This window comes from Hyaena hyaena, unplaced genomic scaffold (genome assembly GCF_003009895.1).
Source record: "Hyaena hyaena isolate Hyena2069 unplaced genomic scaffold, ASM300989v1 scaffold_149, whole genome shotgun sequence".
NCBI classification, from domain to species: domain Eukaryota; kingdom Metazoa; phylum Chordata; class Mammalia; order Carnivora; family Hyaenidae; genus Hyaena; species Hyaena hyaena.
The window spans coordinates 1,746,744-1,762,515 of record NW_024080781.1 but is presented as its reverse complement, the minus strand read 5'-3'; the positions used below and the strand labels follow the sequence as shown (position 1 = coordinate 1,762,515).

At 45.4% G+C, this 15,772-nt stretch overlaps 1 protein-coding gene across 2 annotated transcripts; it reads right to left on the bottom strand.

Moving 5' to 3' along the window:
* Positions 1-11,456: 11,456 nt before the first annotated feature.
* On the bottom strand, positions 11,457-14,092 carry SP8 (Sp8 transcription factor). 2 transcript variants are annotated; one of them, XM_039238858.1, is made up of 2 exons: positions 14,026-14,092; positions 11,457-13,011 (listed from the first exon to the last, which is right to left on the bottom strand). In XM_039238858.1, exons 1-2 carry the CDS (start codon positions 14,044-14,046, stop codon positions 11,509-11,511), a joined length of 1,524 nt encoding a protein of 507 aa, XP_039094789.1. In that variant the 5' UTR covers positions 14,047-14,092; the 3' UTR covers positions 11,457-11,508. The 2 variants fall into 2 exon arrangements, with proteins under 2 accessions (XP_039094789.1, XP_039094790.1); XM_039238859.1 differs by lacking the exon at positions 14,026-14,092 and adding an exon at positions 13,169-13,258.
* Between the last annotated feature and the right edge of the window lie 1,680 nt (positions 14,093-15,772).

The following is a 15,772-nucleotide window of genomic DNA, read 5'->3' as shown; positions in this document are numbered from 1 at the left end:
AATTGACTGATCGATCCAGGCACCCCCTAGAAAGTGAATTTTATATACAGTATTGCTGCTACAACTTATACGTGACTTTTAGAAATACAGGTGTCCATGTTTGTGCAGTTCAATTAAGTAAGAGTTAAACCAGGAGATGGGTGTAAAATACCTGGAGAATAGAATTTACATGAGCAAACTTCAGTATAGGGTCTCAACTGCATGAATCTAGTGAGTAGAAATTAAGATTTTTAAAAGATGCTTCCATTTTTACAGCTTTAATATTACAAATAAGTGTGGAGATACTGACCAACAAATATCACCATAATAATACTTTCTCGAAATGCTACCTAAATCTAGTATCTTGGTACACAGGATACTACTAGTATTATAAATGTATAAAGATAACCCAGAATGAAAGCAAATGAGCTGAAAAATAAGAAACACGAAAGAGCAAAAGGAAAATGAAATTTATATTTTAACCCTGTAGGTAACTAGCAAATCTTAATTTCATTATGTTCTTGGCATTTTCATGAATAGGCACAAGTTATTTTGTTTTTTTATATTGTCTTTTTTTAGCTTTGTCTTTATGGATATATAAATTTAATTTGAAAAGAAGAGAAAATTAAAAATTAGGACATCCAGTTAAATTTGGATTTCAAAAACACAATAAATCATGTTTAGTATAAGTATGTTGCCAATATTGCATTGGGCATACTTATACTAAAAAATCATTTGTTACAGAGAACAAACTGAGGGTGGATGGGGAGCTGGGGGAAAGGGAAGAATGGGTGATGGGCTTTGAGAAGGGCATTTGTTGGAATAAGCACTGAATGTTGTATGTAAGCCAATTTGACAATAAACTATTTTCATATAAAAATAATTTGTTGTTTATCTAAAATTCAAGTTTAATTGTGTATCCTGTATTCATCTGGCAATGCTACGTATAGTAAAAATACATTTTAAATAAAGAATACTTTCCTTTTTTTAATGAAACTCCTTATAATCTCCCTTAGAACAAAAACCCATGCCAATGTATTACTCCTATAGAAGATACATTTATCTGTGCTTAAAAAAAGAAAAAAAAAAAAGACAACCATTAGGTTTAAAAGCTTTCTATACTCTGACAAACTGGTTCCTTAGCAAACATAACCCTAAAATTTAACTTGAAAAATACGGTGGGAATAAATACAATCATTAAAGTATTTGTATTTTGTAGTTACTATATTAAGGACACTAATAATGAGTAAATAAATCATTTTAAATTGAAGAACTAAAAACTAGGTCTAGGCTGCAAATAAAACAATGCTAAGAATAAATTTGTAATCATTTGAAGTGAAACTATCAAACTTTCAAAATTTAATCTGATGCTTCCATAAGTGAAAAAAAAATGAGCTAGGTGTGTTTTTTTAGATTTTAATTAACTATGAAAGAAATAAAAACTTTCATTCTAAGAAACCATACTTTATAGGGTATTATTGAGGAACAGCTTTCCATGTAACTTACTATTACGAGGTCAGCATTTTTCCAAGCTACAATCTGCCACTGACTGATGTGCAATGAAATATCTATTGCCTTTCATTCTTCATTTTTAAAAAATTACATACCAATATTGATTTCTTCATTTTGACAAATATACCGTAGAGATATAAAATGCTAAGAATTGGGGAAACTACCAAAACTCACTGTACTATTTTTATAATTTTTCTGTAAATATAAAACTATTTCAAAATGAAAAGTTTACCTTAAAAAATGAAGTTAAAAGAGCCATGCACTGCTTTCAGACTATAAATTAATAAAAGTAGTTCCAAAACAGCTTCACTGGTATAAATCCCATTTCTCTGCAACAGGGACCGCCAGCATACCTCTCTTATGAAACTAAAATTTTCTCTGCAAAACAACAGATAGAATTTTAAGAATGGAACACTTCGCTGATTCTGATTTTCCTGGATATACATATTAAAACACTCAAGTGAACATATCACTAAGCAAAGTATGTTCATAAGCAAAGTATGTTCATGTTTAATAATTACACCATATCCTAAATAAATTATATCATATGCTTTCTACAAAGTGTATGCAACTGAAGAATATATGCTGTTCTGTTGCCAAAATATTTTTACAAGGCTGTTTTACTGCTCTCTCTTCATTACTATTCGAACATTCAATTGTGACAATGAACTAAAATATGTCACTAGTGAAGGCATAGGAAATAAAATAAACACGTACGTTACTCAAAACTACTACAGTTTTAAGCAAATTAGTTATTTATTAAGAGAAAGAACAAAATTTAATCTGCATCACAGTATAAAAGGTACTGAATTGTCACCTACAAAAACTTTATTTTCTTAACAGTTTTGGGAAAAATATAATTTAATGTTATTAAAATGATTATTTTCCCCAAAATAGAAACTTTATTTTTTTAAATAGAAACTTTATATATCTCTAGACAAATTCTGTTAAAGAGTATTTTATAACTTAATATTTTTAAAACATCACTATATCAATGTGATTATCTTTTAAATACATTTCCACCTGCCACCAGGTTCCCCTCCCTTACAAAGGCCATTGTTTGTTAAATTAAAAGGGGAAAGAAACTACTTATGCAAAGGAGGGGGAGGGGGGGGAAGCCAAAATAAGGGATAGGTATGTAGGAGAGAAATGAAGCATTGATCAGTGTAGAAGAATGAGCACAAAACTTCCTGAAATGATAGGAAACCTGATGATAGGGTACCTGCATAATTAGGGACATTAAATTGGGTGCAAAATTGCACAGTACAAATCCTTTACTTTCAGTTGAACTACACAATCATCTGAACTCTAGGGGGGAAAACATCTACTTACTTTCTTCTATTTCATTGCTTAAAATGGAGTGGCTAAAAACTTAAAGCTGGAAGGATCAGTTCCCTCAAAGATGTAAAGATAACCCAGGTGAATTATTGAGGTTTTTTTTTTTTTTTTTTCCAACATTCGCATAGAGTACAGAGTGAAGTGAGCATAATGTAAATCAACTCATTGTTTGGGCCCTTTCAAATTAGTTGCCAAAAGAAAAGTGAAAACTTGATAAGCAGGCTCCAATTTCTATGTGTTGATTTAGAAATCTTGAAGCTTGTGGGAGCTTAATTCATGTAAAGAAAGAAATGTAAAGGGAAGAAAAGTAAACAAGGAAAATGCTATGCAATGAAACACTGATGTGAATGGGGCATAAAGGATTTTCTTTAAAAAACAATAAAGAGTTCCACTGTGCTTTTAAATTACAAATTTAGATTTCTTTCATTTAGGTTGAGTCTAATTTCCTTTTAGCATCAAAAACATCATCGCCATTTAAATACTCAAGTGTTGATGCTGTCTCTTAATATCTTGGGGGGAAACTAAATAAAAATAAAAAGCTTAAAAAATTAAGTCCACATTTTCTAATAGGTAGATGACTATTTTGAATAAAGCAGTAAAGGCATTTTTCTCTTTTAACCTACCCCTCCATGAAAAGTCCATTTCTGAATTTGCAAACAAGGTAGGTTACAACAGCTCCCAGTCTTGAACCTTTTTCTCAGGATTCAAGCAAAAAAGCCTAATTCACTAAAATAAGTGAAGAGAAAGGGCAAGACTAAGTTCAGACATTCAGAGACAAATCCCAGGTGCCAAGTCCGCCCTTTTTCCAGGAAAATGTGGCCCCGGCTTTCAACAATGTGTATGTTGTCTTAATAGGAATGTGTATTTAATCATCAAAGCAATAATTTCTAATCTTCAAATATAAGATCTTTAGTAGAGAATTTTTTAAGTTATTTTTAAACCACAAACTTAAGTGGGAAAATGTGACAACAAACTGCTTTGCAGGAACAAGGAAGGTGAGAGCAGGGAAGAACTATCATCTGCAACGAGATCTGAAAGACACTTGTAGCTTACTTGAGAAGCTTCCTTTAGCAGGGAGCGTACTGGGGACATTCTGTTCCTGGTGACAGCGCAGTGGGAATCCCCACTCCAACAACCCATGAAATGTTACTGCATAATTATTCACCTTCTGAGGCCCATTAGAACTTATCAGTAAAGAAAGAAATTTAATTTAAACTCACCCCTCTGTGTTAAAGAATGACTGGGACAAGAGATCAAAGCGCGAAGCTCTGTCCTCCAGTGGTTTGCAACACCTAGGCACAATAGGGTGAGAGAACACGGCATTCCAGCGCTTGCCGGCTTTCCGGACCCCGGAGAGAGGGGTAGGGGGCGGGGGCTCGAGTCACCGGCTACTTTGAGGGAAGAGGGTGGTGACGGCTCCAGAGGTGGCCGTGGCAAGTATATCCTGGGGCTTCTGGCGATCAGAATGTTTCTATCGGGGAGGGGGGCTGCAGGGGCTTGGCCCTCTTCACGGCAGACCTGATAGGTCACTCCCCCGCCTTACTCCATACGGGGATGGGCGTCGATAGAGTCTGGCCGCTGGCCGGCCCGAGGAGGCCGGAGCCCTATCGTGCGCAGGTGTGCGGCCCTGAGCACTCCCTGGATGCAAGCGTGGAGGAAGAGGTTTATGGTGCAGCTGCGTCACAGGGGGCCTTAAACCCACATAGACGGTGCATGCATAGCCATCAATAAGCACCAAGTTTAATCCTTGGCATACTGCAAAGCACAAAGCGTAACCCTCGAAGCCAAGCCTGTACGATGAACTTCCAAGATGAGAGGATCTAAGTCCTCGAGGAGCCTAAGACAGGAGCGGGAAAGAGGTTTACGACGAGCCTGCTCCTTTCCTCAGGCTGCCCAGGGAGCGGCAGGGACATTCTCCAAGTGAAGACCTTTTAAAGCGTGCTTTTGTCCTCCCCTTACTTCAGGTGTCCCCGAAATATGGGTCCCGGAGAATGTTGCTAGCGCTCCCCAACTACCTAGGTGCCCAAAGGGTCAAGAGGTAAGGTGGGAGAAGAAAGCCCAAGAGAAGTTTCTGGATTTTTGCACAAGGCGGTAAAGAAAAGTTGAGTATTGATCAACAGGTACAGGGATTCATATTCTCTCGTGCGCTCTCTCTTACACACACACACACACACACACACACACACACACACACCCTCGTTCTTTCCCTCTGTCTCCAGCTATAAAAGGTTCCCCTTAGTAGTCACTGAGGTGGCTATACGGTTCTTTGATTCCCAAAATCAAAAAGGGCAGTTTTTTTTCACAGCCAGTCAGACCTGATTTTTTGTTTCCTTTATGATAGCAGTGTGGTTAAAGGTGCGGAAGTTCCTTGATTTGAGTCTGGCAAACCAATAATAAAATGACAAGACTAAATCTTCCCGCCGACCGAGGACGCTGTACTTTGTGGAACGCCGCGAGGGATGGGGGCGGGAGCGAGTGAATGCAGCAGTTTGGCCAGAAAAAGAACACTGAGGGTGAAGGAGGGCAGGGAGTCGTCGTTAAGAGAAATCCGAACAAGTTTGGGAAGAACGACCTAGTCCCGTCCATGCCAGGGAAGGCCTGGGTGGCACTGTCAGGACGCAGCGCAGGGCGTGCCACCCCGGGGTAGGGTGGGACCGAGCGGCTGAGAGATCCAGGCGCTCGCGGATGCGGAGAGTTTGGAGAGCAAGGAAAGAAGCGGAAACCCCAACCGCCTCTGGCCCCAGTGTCTTTGGAGAGCCGGGGGGTGAGCTCCGGGAATGCTCACCACCGAGATTCCCACGGTCGGCTCGCGCGCGGCCGGAGGCTCCGCGAAGCGCAGGCCGCGTCCCGCGCGCAACGCAGACGCCAGGCGCGCTGCAGAACGAGCGCGGGGCGCACGGTGGCGCTCGCTGTCCGCTCAGCCAACCGAGCAGCCCGCGGCGCCTTTGTGTGCCCCGGCGCTAGGTGGGCGGCTCCGGCGCGCAGCACCAGGGCGACGACGCGCGGGCGCCGGCGCTCGCGGGGAGATCCGAGACCGCGGCCCCACCCTCCGCGGCAAGCCCGGAGTGGAAAACGTGGCCCTCCGGATCGGAACTCTTCCCCGGAGGTCTCGGAAGGTCTTTCTGAGAGCAGCCCCGCATGTCAAGGAGCCGAGAGCCCAAAGAGAGGAAGCACAGTTTAGAAAGGCTGGGAAATTCTCCGGGGCTCAAACCTCCCCGCGAATTCACCGAGAAAGAGTATTAGGGGAACTTTGGGCAGCCCAGACCTCAGCTGAGAGTCCTGCAAGGGAAGCAGAGGGCGCCTCTGCCGTTTCCTCCCGAGCAGCAAGAAGTGCTTGCCTGAGAGGCAAAGTTAGGGAGTGGGCTTTAAAGGAAGCCCCCCTAGATGGCCTTGAAAGAATTGCTTTAGAACAGCGGTGAAAAGCGGCAGCTTTGAGCGGGCGCTTTATTGCTGGCTCTCAGTCACTCCAGGCTCTCCTCGCTGTCCCTAGAGCTCTGGATGCCCCGACTGTCCTTAGGAACCAAAGCTAAATATATAAAGCTGCTTCCTCACCGCCAGGAGACTCCGCAGAAAATTAAATTAAATTAAACACGCGCCCAGGGACCACAGAAAATAGATTTCCCCCCTCCCCCACGCTACAGCAAATCAACACTTTCGCGCATCGGGAATGCAGCGAACCTAAAGAGATGGCCACTGACGCGCATCCCCTTAAACCGCAGCGGCTGGAGCCCAGGACAGCAAGGAATTACCGGCTTTCCTTTAATCCGGAAGCAGGGAATAAATAGGGCGCAAGGAAATTCTGAATCTTATTTTTAAACAACAGCACCAATTGTATAACAAGCGAAGTTCTCAAAAGATGCCGCCCAGAACCATAGTCCTAACTTAAAATGAGTACACCATTACTCCACACCTCACTTCTTTCGATTCCTTACTCTACATGATTTTCTTTAAATACAGTTATAGAATTAATCTGCTGGCTTATTTTTAAAAGAAAGGAAGGAAGGGAGGTGAATTTGGAAATCATATTTTTTAAAAAGAAAGCATTGATCATACCTGAGTTTTTCTTACGGATGTAGGGAGAAATAATAATGCCTGTTTGGACAGAAGCAGCAAAAATCAGCAGGAACATAAAAGCCCTAATTTATTCGAAACACCTACAACAAATTAACCTCTCTTTGAGGCTATTTATATGAAATATTGAACAAAATGTAGAACTTCTTTCATTATAATCTCTCTCTCTACCATTTTAGGCAACCAGAGAACAGTCATATCTACCATTTTGTTTAAATTTCCTGCCTTAATTTACCAACCTAAAAGATCAGCTGACCTTTGAAAGCTAATCCTATAAAATAAAATATTTATTGTAAAGAAATTCCTTCACAGGCCTTCTCTAACATTCCATTCAGTAATCTCACCAAAAGATGCACAGGGAGATGAAGATGCAGGATTATCGACCTGACCACTCAGGAGTCCAATCTCATCACCTGTTTGTTTTTAATTTTTAATTTCAGTATTCTCTACGCAAGGGAAGCCCAGTTGTAAAGTTATACCAAGACTGGGGTAAGAGGAAAGTTGAAGGAAGTCAAAACCATCTAAGAACTTTTTCGAGTATCAGTTGATAAAGGAGAGTAATTCATCACATCAGCTTAAGTTTCTAGCATAAAATATTTTTGTCGATAGTCCAACATCAACAAGTCACAGTCATATTCCTAGGATGAAGATCAGAGAGAGAGAGAAAGAGAGAAATTGAACCAGCAAAGGATAATGCAGGGTAGGGAAGATAGTTTGGGGAAGAGATGAGGCAGATCAACAGAAAGGCTGGGTTCAGCCATAGCCCTGTTCCCGTCTCTGGAGCGTGGACTGATATAAGCTGCCTGACCTCTGGGTCAACAACTAGTTTAACTCTACCTTGATCTGCAAGACTGGAAGCTTGTCTCTTGGTTCAAAGTGAGATCCAGCCTTTGGCTTCATCTGAGAGAGCCTTCAGGCACGACTAAAAGGTTCCTCACCACAGACAAAGCAGAGAGAAATCACAATTTTGCACCTTATCTTCTGTCCTCTGAAAAGAGGATGTTCATCCCCCAAAAGGAATTCTGCCCACCCTCCACAAAGTGAATCTAGAAATACTGCTCAATAACCACCAAAGCAAAATAAACCAGAGCTAGAAGGGGGAGGAGGAGGGGATGGAGAAAAGTGAAAGTCTGCAATCTGTTCCCCCTTCCACTACCCCCAAAGAAACCTTTCAGAAATGTGTCTCCTTGTCATTACCAGTTCTTAAATCAAATGGGATTCTGTATATAATGCAACTTATATTACAAATGTACCAAGCAGCTTTCCTCTTACCTGCCACTACATTTAACTCCTTCAGAACCGTTTTCTCCGAATCCCTCAGCATTGCAACTTTCAATAAAAAAGAAACAACACTTAAACTGTGTTCTGCATGTTATTCCTAGGAAGAAAGTGACAGAAAAAGACTATTTTACTTTTCAAAACCATTATTTAGAACTATAGTATACCAAAGAATCAGGGCTAACTTGCTTGCCTAAAACCATAAGGATTGGATGACTCGAGTATCTGCATAGACAACAGGATTAAGGCAGTCTGCTACTTGGGTACAAATTACATTTTTCTAAAATACTTTATCCCTAATTGTTTTTTCCTCTGAATTTACGACAGTCATAGCATTCTGTATTTTCACTTCAGTTTCTATGGAAAAAATGACTTTACAGAAATTTCACTGGAAAATTTTCAGGTCAAGATGTATATACCAAGACTGAACTTGGGGTGGAGAGAATGCAAAGAGAAAGAAAGAAGCTAAACTTAGAAGAATCTGAACACACTAACTTTTTATTCAGTTTGATTCAAAATAATAATATTAATCTAATAGTGAAATAGTTTGATATAACATCAGTCAACATTTAAAGTATTTTATGTTTCAAAGTATGGCTCAAGGAACACTCATTGCTTAAATGCACTTAGACATAACAAGACAATATTTTTTTATTGGCATCATTGACACCTATGAACAATAGCCTAGTAAATAGATTAAGGTTTAACCTTCCTTTTCTTTGGTGGCTGTTTAGAGACTTTAAAAGAACAGATAACTCATTTCAACAGGAATCTGCTACTGATATTTACTTCTACATAATCTTTAGCTAAGACATGGAATGCCAAAAACAAGCTTTTGTTAGCTTGACCTCCTCCACCCCCTAACAACAAAAGTTATCCCCAAACCCATGTTTTTATTTTAGATGTATTGATCTTCCAATGTAAGGCTTGGCCTTTTAAATACCAAATACAATCAATGGCCAATAACTTGACTCCTTCTGGAAAGAAGGAAGCAGAACAGGGAAATTTCTTTGAATTGTTTGGTGACTTAGTACAAATTTTAAGACGTCAGTAAATCCTGATGCTTTGAGCTAAATCTACTGGTAAATAATTAATTACATTTCTTAGACACTATAATCTTAATCTTGGTAAATAGAGAAACACAGCTTTGCCAAATAGATAATTCCATCTAAGTAATATCTTAAAGGCAATTATTTAATTAAATATTACTACAAAAACAGGGTTATACTTTGTTTAAATTAGACATTTAACTGAGATAAAATGCAAATGTCCATAGTTTAAAAAGGAAAAAAAAAATACAAATTAACTGGCCTAGTCTTTTATCTGAGTTTATTAATACCATTTAAAATATTACAAATAAATCAATTACATCTCATGCATTTAAAATGCAAGTCTAAAATGTTCCAGAGAAAGGCTTTTCATTTCAATGTGAAATATCCAAATTATTTCAACATTACAATGAGCAATTAGTTTGCAAAATCTGCAAACATTTAAATGTAGTGTCAGGAGTGTTTATTAACAGTTAACAATATTACCTTCAGGAAATACACAAAGGCCAAAGTTAGTTGAGTTTCACTTGGACAATTTATTTAATACATGGGTTTTGGCAGACCCAGTTATTAAGAAATATAGGAGAACTCTCACTTTAACTATGCCTGAACTGCCAGCAAATGCAAATAAGTACATGCTCCATTAAATTAAATGTCATCCCACATTTATCAAATATCGTCTTAGTTACAGTTTGATACCTATCTAAATTCATATTCGAGCAAAACTAAGCCCCGAAAGTGCGTTTGTGGCTCTGCACCTCCAGAAGTGAGTTCAAAATACCCGCAGCTCTTCAGAACTGCAACAATAACTCTTAATATTTTTTTGTGACAAAATCAACTTTACTTCAATATATTTTCAAATATTTACTGGAAGTAATATACAAGAAAAATACTATACAAAATCGTCTCCTGGACAGCTGCACCTCGCACCCATACACTGGTGGAGTTATAATTAATTGGTAACTAATCTAGAACGATTCTCCAGTTGTACAAACCATTAGGTTCAGATATATTTTACAAAGGTTTCTTTTTTCCTATTTTCCCTCTTTTGGCATTTAAACTACAGCCTCGTCTTAAATAAACGATAGCTTCTTCACTTGTTTATAAGTTTAAATCACACACACAAAAAAGTTTAACCCTAAGAATCTTCAATGAATTCCAAGAATTTACAGAAATGGGTACAATACAAATTGATGGCTGAACTACCAAAAAAAAAAAAAAAAAAGATTGGGAGATTATGCTCGGGAGCGGTGAAAAACGAGGTAGAAAAGGACAAACACGAAGATAGTTAATCTGGTCTCACCGGAAAGGGGTATTTTTGCATAAGAAAAAGACACCTACCCTCACCCCACCCCCACCCCATAAGTTAAGTTAATGCAATGAAAATAACTTTGGGATCGATATTAGCAGTTTCGAGAGTAAGACTTGCTCACTGATAGAGGAAAAACTATCTAGAAGGGAAACGAAGTGGAAGGATGCTGTTATTCTTTAGTTTTTTAGTTAAAAAAAATGTTATGAAGATGAAAGAAGGCTGCTGCAGCGATTCGCCAAGACTGCCTTTAGCTGAAACTTGAATCGGTTCCACCTCAGGGAACAAAGGAAAAGAGGCAGAGCTGACGTTGGGAGAGCGAACTCTGCAAACTCCAGGTCTCGGTGCCCCCAGATGGGCAGCCCCACGCAGCTGCAGCAGCTCTGCGCCGGGAGCGCCGGCGGCACGCAGCGGCCGGGCTGGACCCGGAGCCGCCGAGCCCCGAGAGACTGCGGCTGCGGACCCCGGTCCTGCAGCCCCGGCGGGAATGCCCGCGCGGGCCTCCTGCCTGGCCCACCACCACCCCCCCCCCCCACGGCGTCGCTCCACCTGGCTCGGCGGAGGGGTTCCCGCTCGTGCGTGGGCCCCCGGTCTCCCAGGCACTGTGTTCGTCCACTCTACCTCCAGCGGCCGCTTCCCTCTAAAAGATACGCCCGTCACAACCCGGGGGTAGCAGAGACAGGACAAGGAGAGGAGGCGAGAGAAAGGCCCGGCGGTTCCTGCTGCGCGGGGCTCTGCCAGTGTTACCTGGTGGAGAGGGACAGCCAGGGCCCAGGAGAGCAAGGCGTGTTACTTACATGTCCATATGCCCTTTACAAAGTCAAGTCACAGAGGGAGTTAAGAGAGAGAGAAAGAGAAAGTGCGAGCAGGATGCAGTGGAGAGAGGCTGGAGCAGAGGCCGGGACAGACGGGGCCCGAGCGGACCGGGACGGGAGGGGGTCGGGGAGACGGGCGGCCACGCAACGCGCGGCGTCACTCTAGGCCGTTGCGGTGCCCGGGCTCCGGGGGCTGCAGCAGCTCCGGGGAGTGGCAGGGCGGGCTGCCAGCGGCGCTGTGCTCGCTGTCGGTGTCGCTGCCCTTCTTGCCGCCGCTGCCCGAGCCCGCCGAGCCGCCGCCGCCGCCGCCGCTGTGCGTCTTCACGTGCTTGCTGAGGTGGTCGCTGCGCATGAAGCGTTTGTTGCAGACAGGACAGGCGAAGCGCTTCTCGCCGGTGTGGGTCCGCAGGTGCCGCTGCAGCTCATCGGAGCGCGTGAAGCGCTTGCCGCAGAAGAGCCAGTTGCACACGAAGGGCCGCTCGCCCGTGTGCCAGCGCAGGTGCGCCTTGAGGTGCGACGTCTTGCCGTACACCTTGCCGCAGCCGGGTATGTGGCAGCTGTGCAGGCCCTTGCGCCGCAGGCTGGCCCCGGCCGGGCCCAGCCGCTCCGCCTCCTGGCAGTTCGGGCAGTCGCAGGTGGCGCGACCCGAGTAGCGGCGTGCGGAGGAGCGCGGGGAGCCCCCCAGCGGCGCCGACGGCCCGGCGCTCAGCATGGAGCCCCCGGCGCCGGCCAGCGGCGACGGGGCCGAGTCCGGGTAGGAGCCGGGCAGCACTGGCTTGAAGCCGTCCATGAGGTGCTGCCCGGCCGGGCTAAGCAGGTGCGAGGAGGCGCCGCTGCTGAAGGCCGAGTGGCTCAGGCCCGAGTAATCCGAGTTGTAGCCTCCGAGCGGAGAGTGCAGCGAGGTTTGGAGCCCCCCGGCGGCAGGGTGCAGCGAGCCCGGCAGCGCCGCCGCGCCGTTCGGGTTCTGCACGTCGATCCAGCCGGCGCCCACGTCCCACCAGCTGGAGGCGCCGGCCGAGCCCACGTCGCCGGCGGCGCCCAGGCCGGGATGCGAGGGCTTGAACCACGACTCGTATGGGTGCGCCATGCCCACGCGAGGGTAGATGCCCTGCAGCCCGTCCACCGAGGTGTGCACCTTGGAAATGAACACGGGCTGGTGGGAGCCGTCCTGCGAGTGCGCCGAGGAGCCGCCGCCGCCGCCGCCGCCCCCTCCGCCGCTACCCCCTGATACACCGGGGGCCTGGAACACCGAGTAGTCGTTGGCGAAGGGCGAGCTGGAGGCGGCGGCGGCGGCGGCGGCGGCGGCGGCCGCGGCACTGCTGGAGGTCAGGGAGAAGGCGCTGGAGCCCGGCGAGCCGCCGCAGCTGAACGAGTCGGACACCAGGGCCGCCGCCGCCGCCGCGGCCGCCGCGGCCGCCGCCGCCGCCGAGGACGTGCCGCCGTTCCTGGAGGCCCCCGACACGCCGAAACTTGACAGACTGGAACCCACTACGTTGCAGCTGCCGGAGGAGGAGGACGAGGAACGCTTCCAGGGGTGAAAGCCTTTGCCGAAGGAAGAAGAGCTGTCCGAGAGGGAGGAGGGAGACGGGCTGGGGCTGCCGATCTTATTACAGGTAGCAGCAAGCATGGCCAGAGGAGTGGATCCCAACCTAGGTTCTTCCTGCGAGAAGGAGGAGAGGAGAATGGGTGGGGGAGGGGGAAGTGGGCAAAAGGCCGGTGGGGGAGGGAGGAAAGAAATGTGCATCAGTCCTCCGGTAGCCTCCAGAACGCCCCCACGGCACCCCGTCTCTGATTGCGGCGCGCCGCCACCAACTCACCTGGCTCCCCCAACAGCCCTGGCGCCCGGCTGCTTCCTACTCTACCGAAGGGGACAAGTTTGGCTGCCGGCATCCGATTCGGGAGCAAAGCGCCATGCTAAAGAAGAGTTTGACAAGTATTCTCACCTAAAACAACACTCTCGTGCACACAAGGCCCCAGGCACTTCGAAACAAACAAGCAAGCAAAAAGTCCAGATTGGGGAGGAAGGAAGTTTCCTCTGCCGAGAAGCCTGGGGAAAAACCATTGGATTGCTTTTGAGAGCGCTTCCCCTGTAATCCAGAGAGACCTTTGAAAATCCTGTTCCGGTCCCCAGAAAACCCATGCTGGGTTGTTTCTCCCAGGCCAAAAGAGGTCAAACTAGAGGGGTCGCTCTCTTTTCCTGCTTTCCCTTTAATTTTCTTAAAAACAAAACAAAACAAAAAAGTCTACAATAGTAAAAAGAGAGAGAGAGATGGGTTCAACGTACCTGCAAGACAAGGCGGGCTGCGGTTTTTTTTAAGGGATAGAGGGAAAATCTGCAGTTTGCTCAGAAGGAAAAACTTGCTCTCTTTACCCCCGAAATCGTCGCGTATAAAACGGGCTGGGCGCACGTCTCCCGGGCAGGGAGCGGCCGGGCGCTGCGAGGTGGTTTGTCTAAATGCCCTTCGAACCTTTTCCTGCGCTGAAAAAAGTGACTCTGCCCCCCTCTCCCCCTCTTTCTTTTCTCCAAACTCACTTGTATTTAAAGGAAAAAAAAAAAAAAAAAGCTCTCAATAGAGACTGATAGCCCGTGGCCTGGCCGGGGCGACTTTAACCCCCTCCGATCGGCAATAAAAGGAAACTAATTAAACCAGCAAGAGAAAATCCTGAGACTCACCCCTAGAAGTGAAGTTGCCATCACACAAAAGTGCCCTCCTCCTCTCAGAGGATCTTTTTTATATTGATAAATCAGAGGCAGTGTTTTTTTTAGAGGTGTGCAATACAATGATCAGTTCCGCCCATTCCACCACAATTGTAGCTCCCTCTCCGGCTTTGAAGTGCCGCGGAGGCGCGGCCAGCCAATCTGCGGCCTCGCCGGGCCGCGCCGCGCGCGCGCCGTGAGGTCATCGGCGCCGCCGCGGGGGGGTCGGGGCGCGCGCGCGGGAGGGAGCGCGGGGCTGCGCGCGTGTTACCGAGCGTGTGTGTGAGCGTGTAACAGCGTGAGTGTGTGACCAAGTGAGAAGGAGAAGACGGTGCAGACAGGGCGGGGGTAAGGGGTGGCGGACGAGAGTGCAGCGGGAACAGCGTGGCGGAGGGGGGAGGGCAGACAGTGCTGAGAAGGGAAGAGGGTGTCACGGGTGACAATATAACCCTGTGTGACAGGAGGGTGGAGGGGCAGATCAGTAAAGTGTCGGGGAGAGGGTGTGGGTGTACTCTCGTATAACTGTGAGTGAAGAAGGACAGGGCAGCCAAGTGTGGGGGAAGGTGGTGTGAGTGTGTTTGGTGTAGGGGTAGAGGGAGGACTATCATGTGTGTTTGCGTGTGTGAAAGAGGAGGGAGGGTGGAGGAGTGTGTGAGCGGGAGACGAGGTGAGAGAGAAGAAGGTGTGTGCATGTGTGTGTGAGAGAGAAGAGGGAGGTGTGTGTGCGTGGGTGTGCAACAAAGCTGGGGGTGGAGAATAGGAGCAGTGCAGGGAAGTGTACTTACACAGAAAGAGATTGACGATTTGAAGAGTGAAACTGACTGCGAAGTTGAGTGAGACTGAGTCAATAAATGCTCACAAACGCTATCTCTGTCGCCAACTGCCTCCGATTCCTTGTAGCTAAAATCTTGAGTGATTCTTTTTTCTTCTCGGACACTGTCACTACATTTTTGAAGGAAATCATATGAATGTCTTTCACCGCTCTGCAGCGGAAGGGCAGAATCTTAGAGTAGCTGAGGGGTATTTTTAGAGGTGAGTTAGGGCGTGTGTGCGCCAGCGTTGTTACTTTGATTCGACTTTTTTTTTTTTTAATCTCCGGAGAGGGGAGTCGGCTTTGGAAGTGCAAGTTTCACTCTAGGGAAGGGGCGTGTTTGTCCCGCGACGAAGAGTAAATTTCAATACAAAGGGATTAGATAGTAATGGGAATGAGAGAGTATTATTTTTTCCCTTGGGTGAAAAAAATGAGGAACGTTTTATGAAATTTAGAAATTTTTACAGGAAACCTCACTGACGCTGAGAAAAAAAAAATTGAGAGTTTGACTGAAATTTCTGAGTTTTATTTACTACAGAATAGAGAACGCTTTCGGCAAACTGACCACAAATATGGAGTCTATGTCTAATGGCGTTTGGGTCGAGGAGCTAGGAGTATGTCTGCATGTTAATGGATACACTTAAGTCAAATTCAGTGGGTTTTAGAACTTGCTTTCCATTTGTGTTATTAGTTGCCTTCAGAAATGTCATTACAATTTTACTGCCACCACAAGGGAACATCTTAAACCACAGTAAATACCACACCAGTGTAGCAAAGAATTTCACAGCCTTTCCAGCACCATTGAATATTTGTGCTTCTTTTTTTTAAAGTAATTCATAGTTTTAAACAGCTTATCAATGCTCTCAGAAATCTAATTTTTAAGGCAGAATTGACTAAAATGTTCCTAGCTGG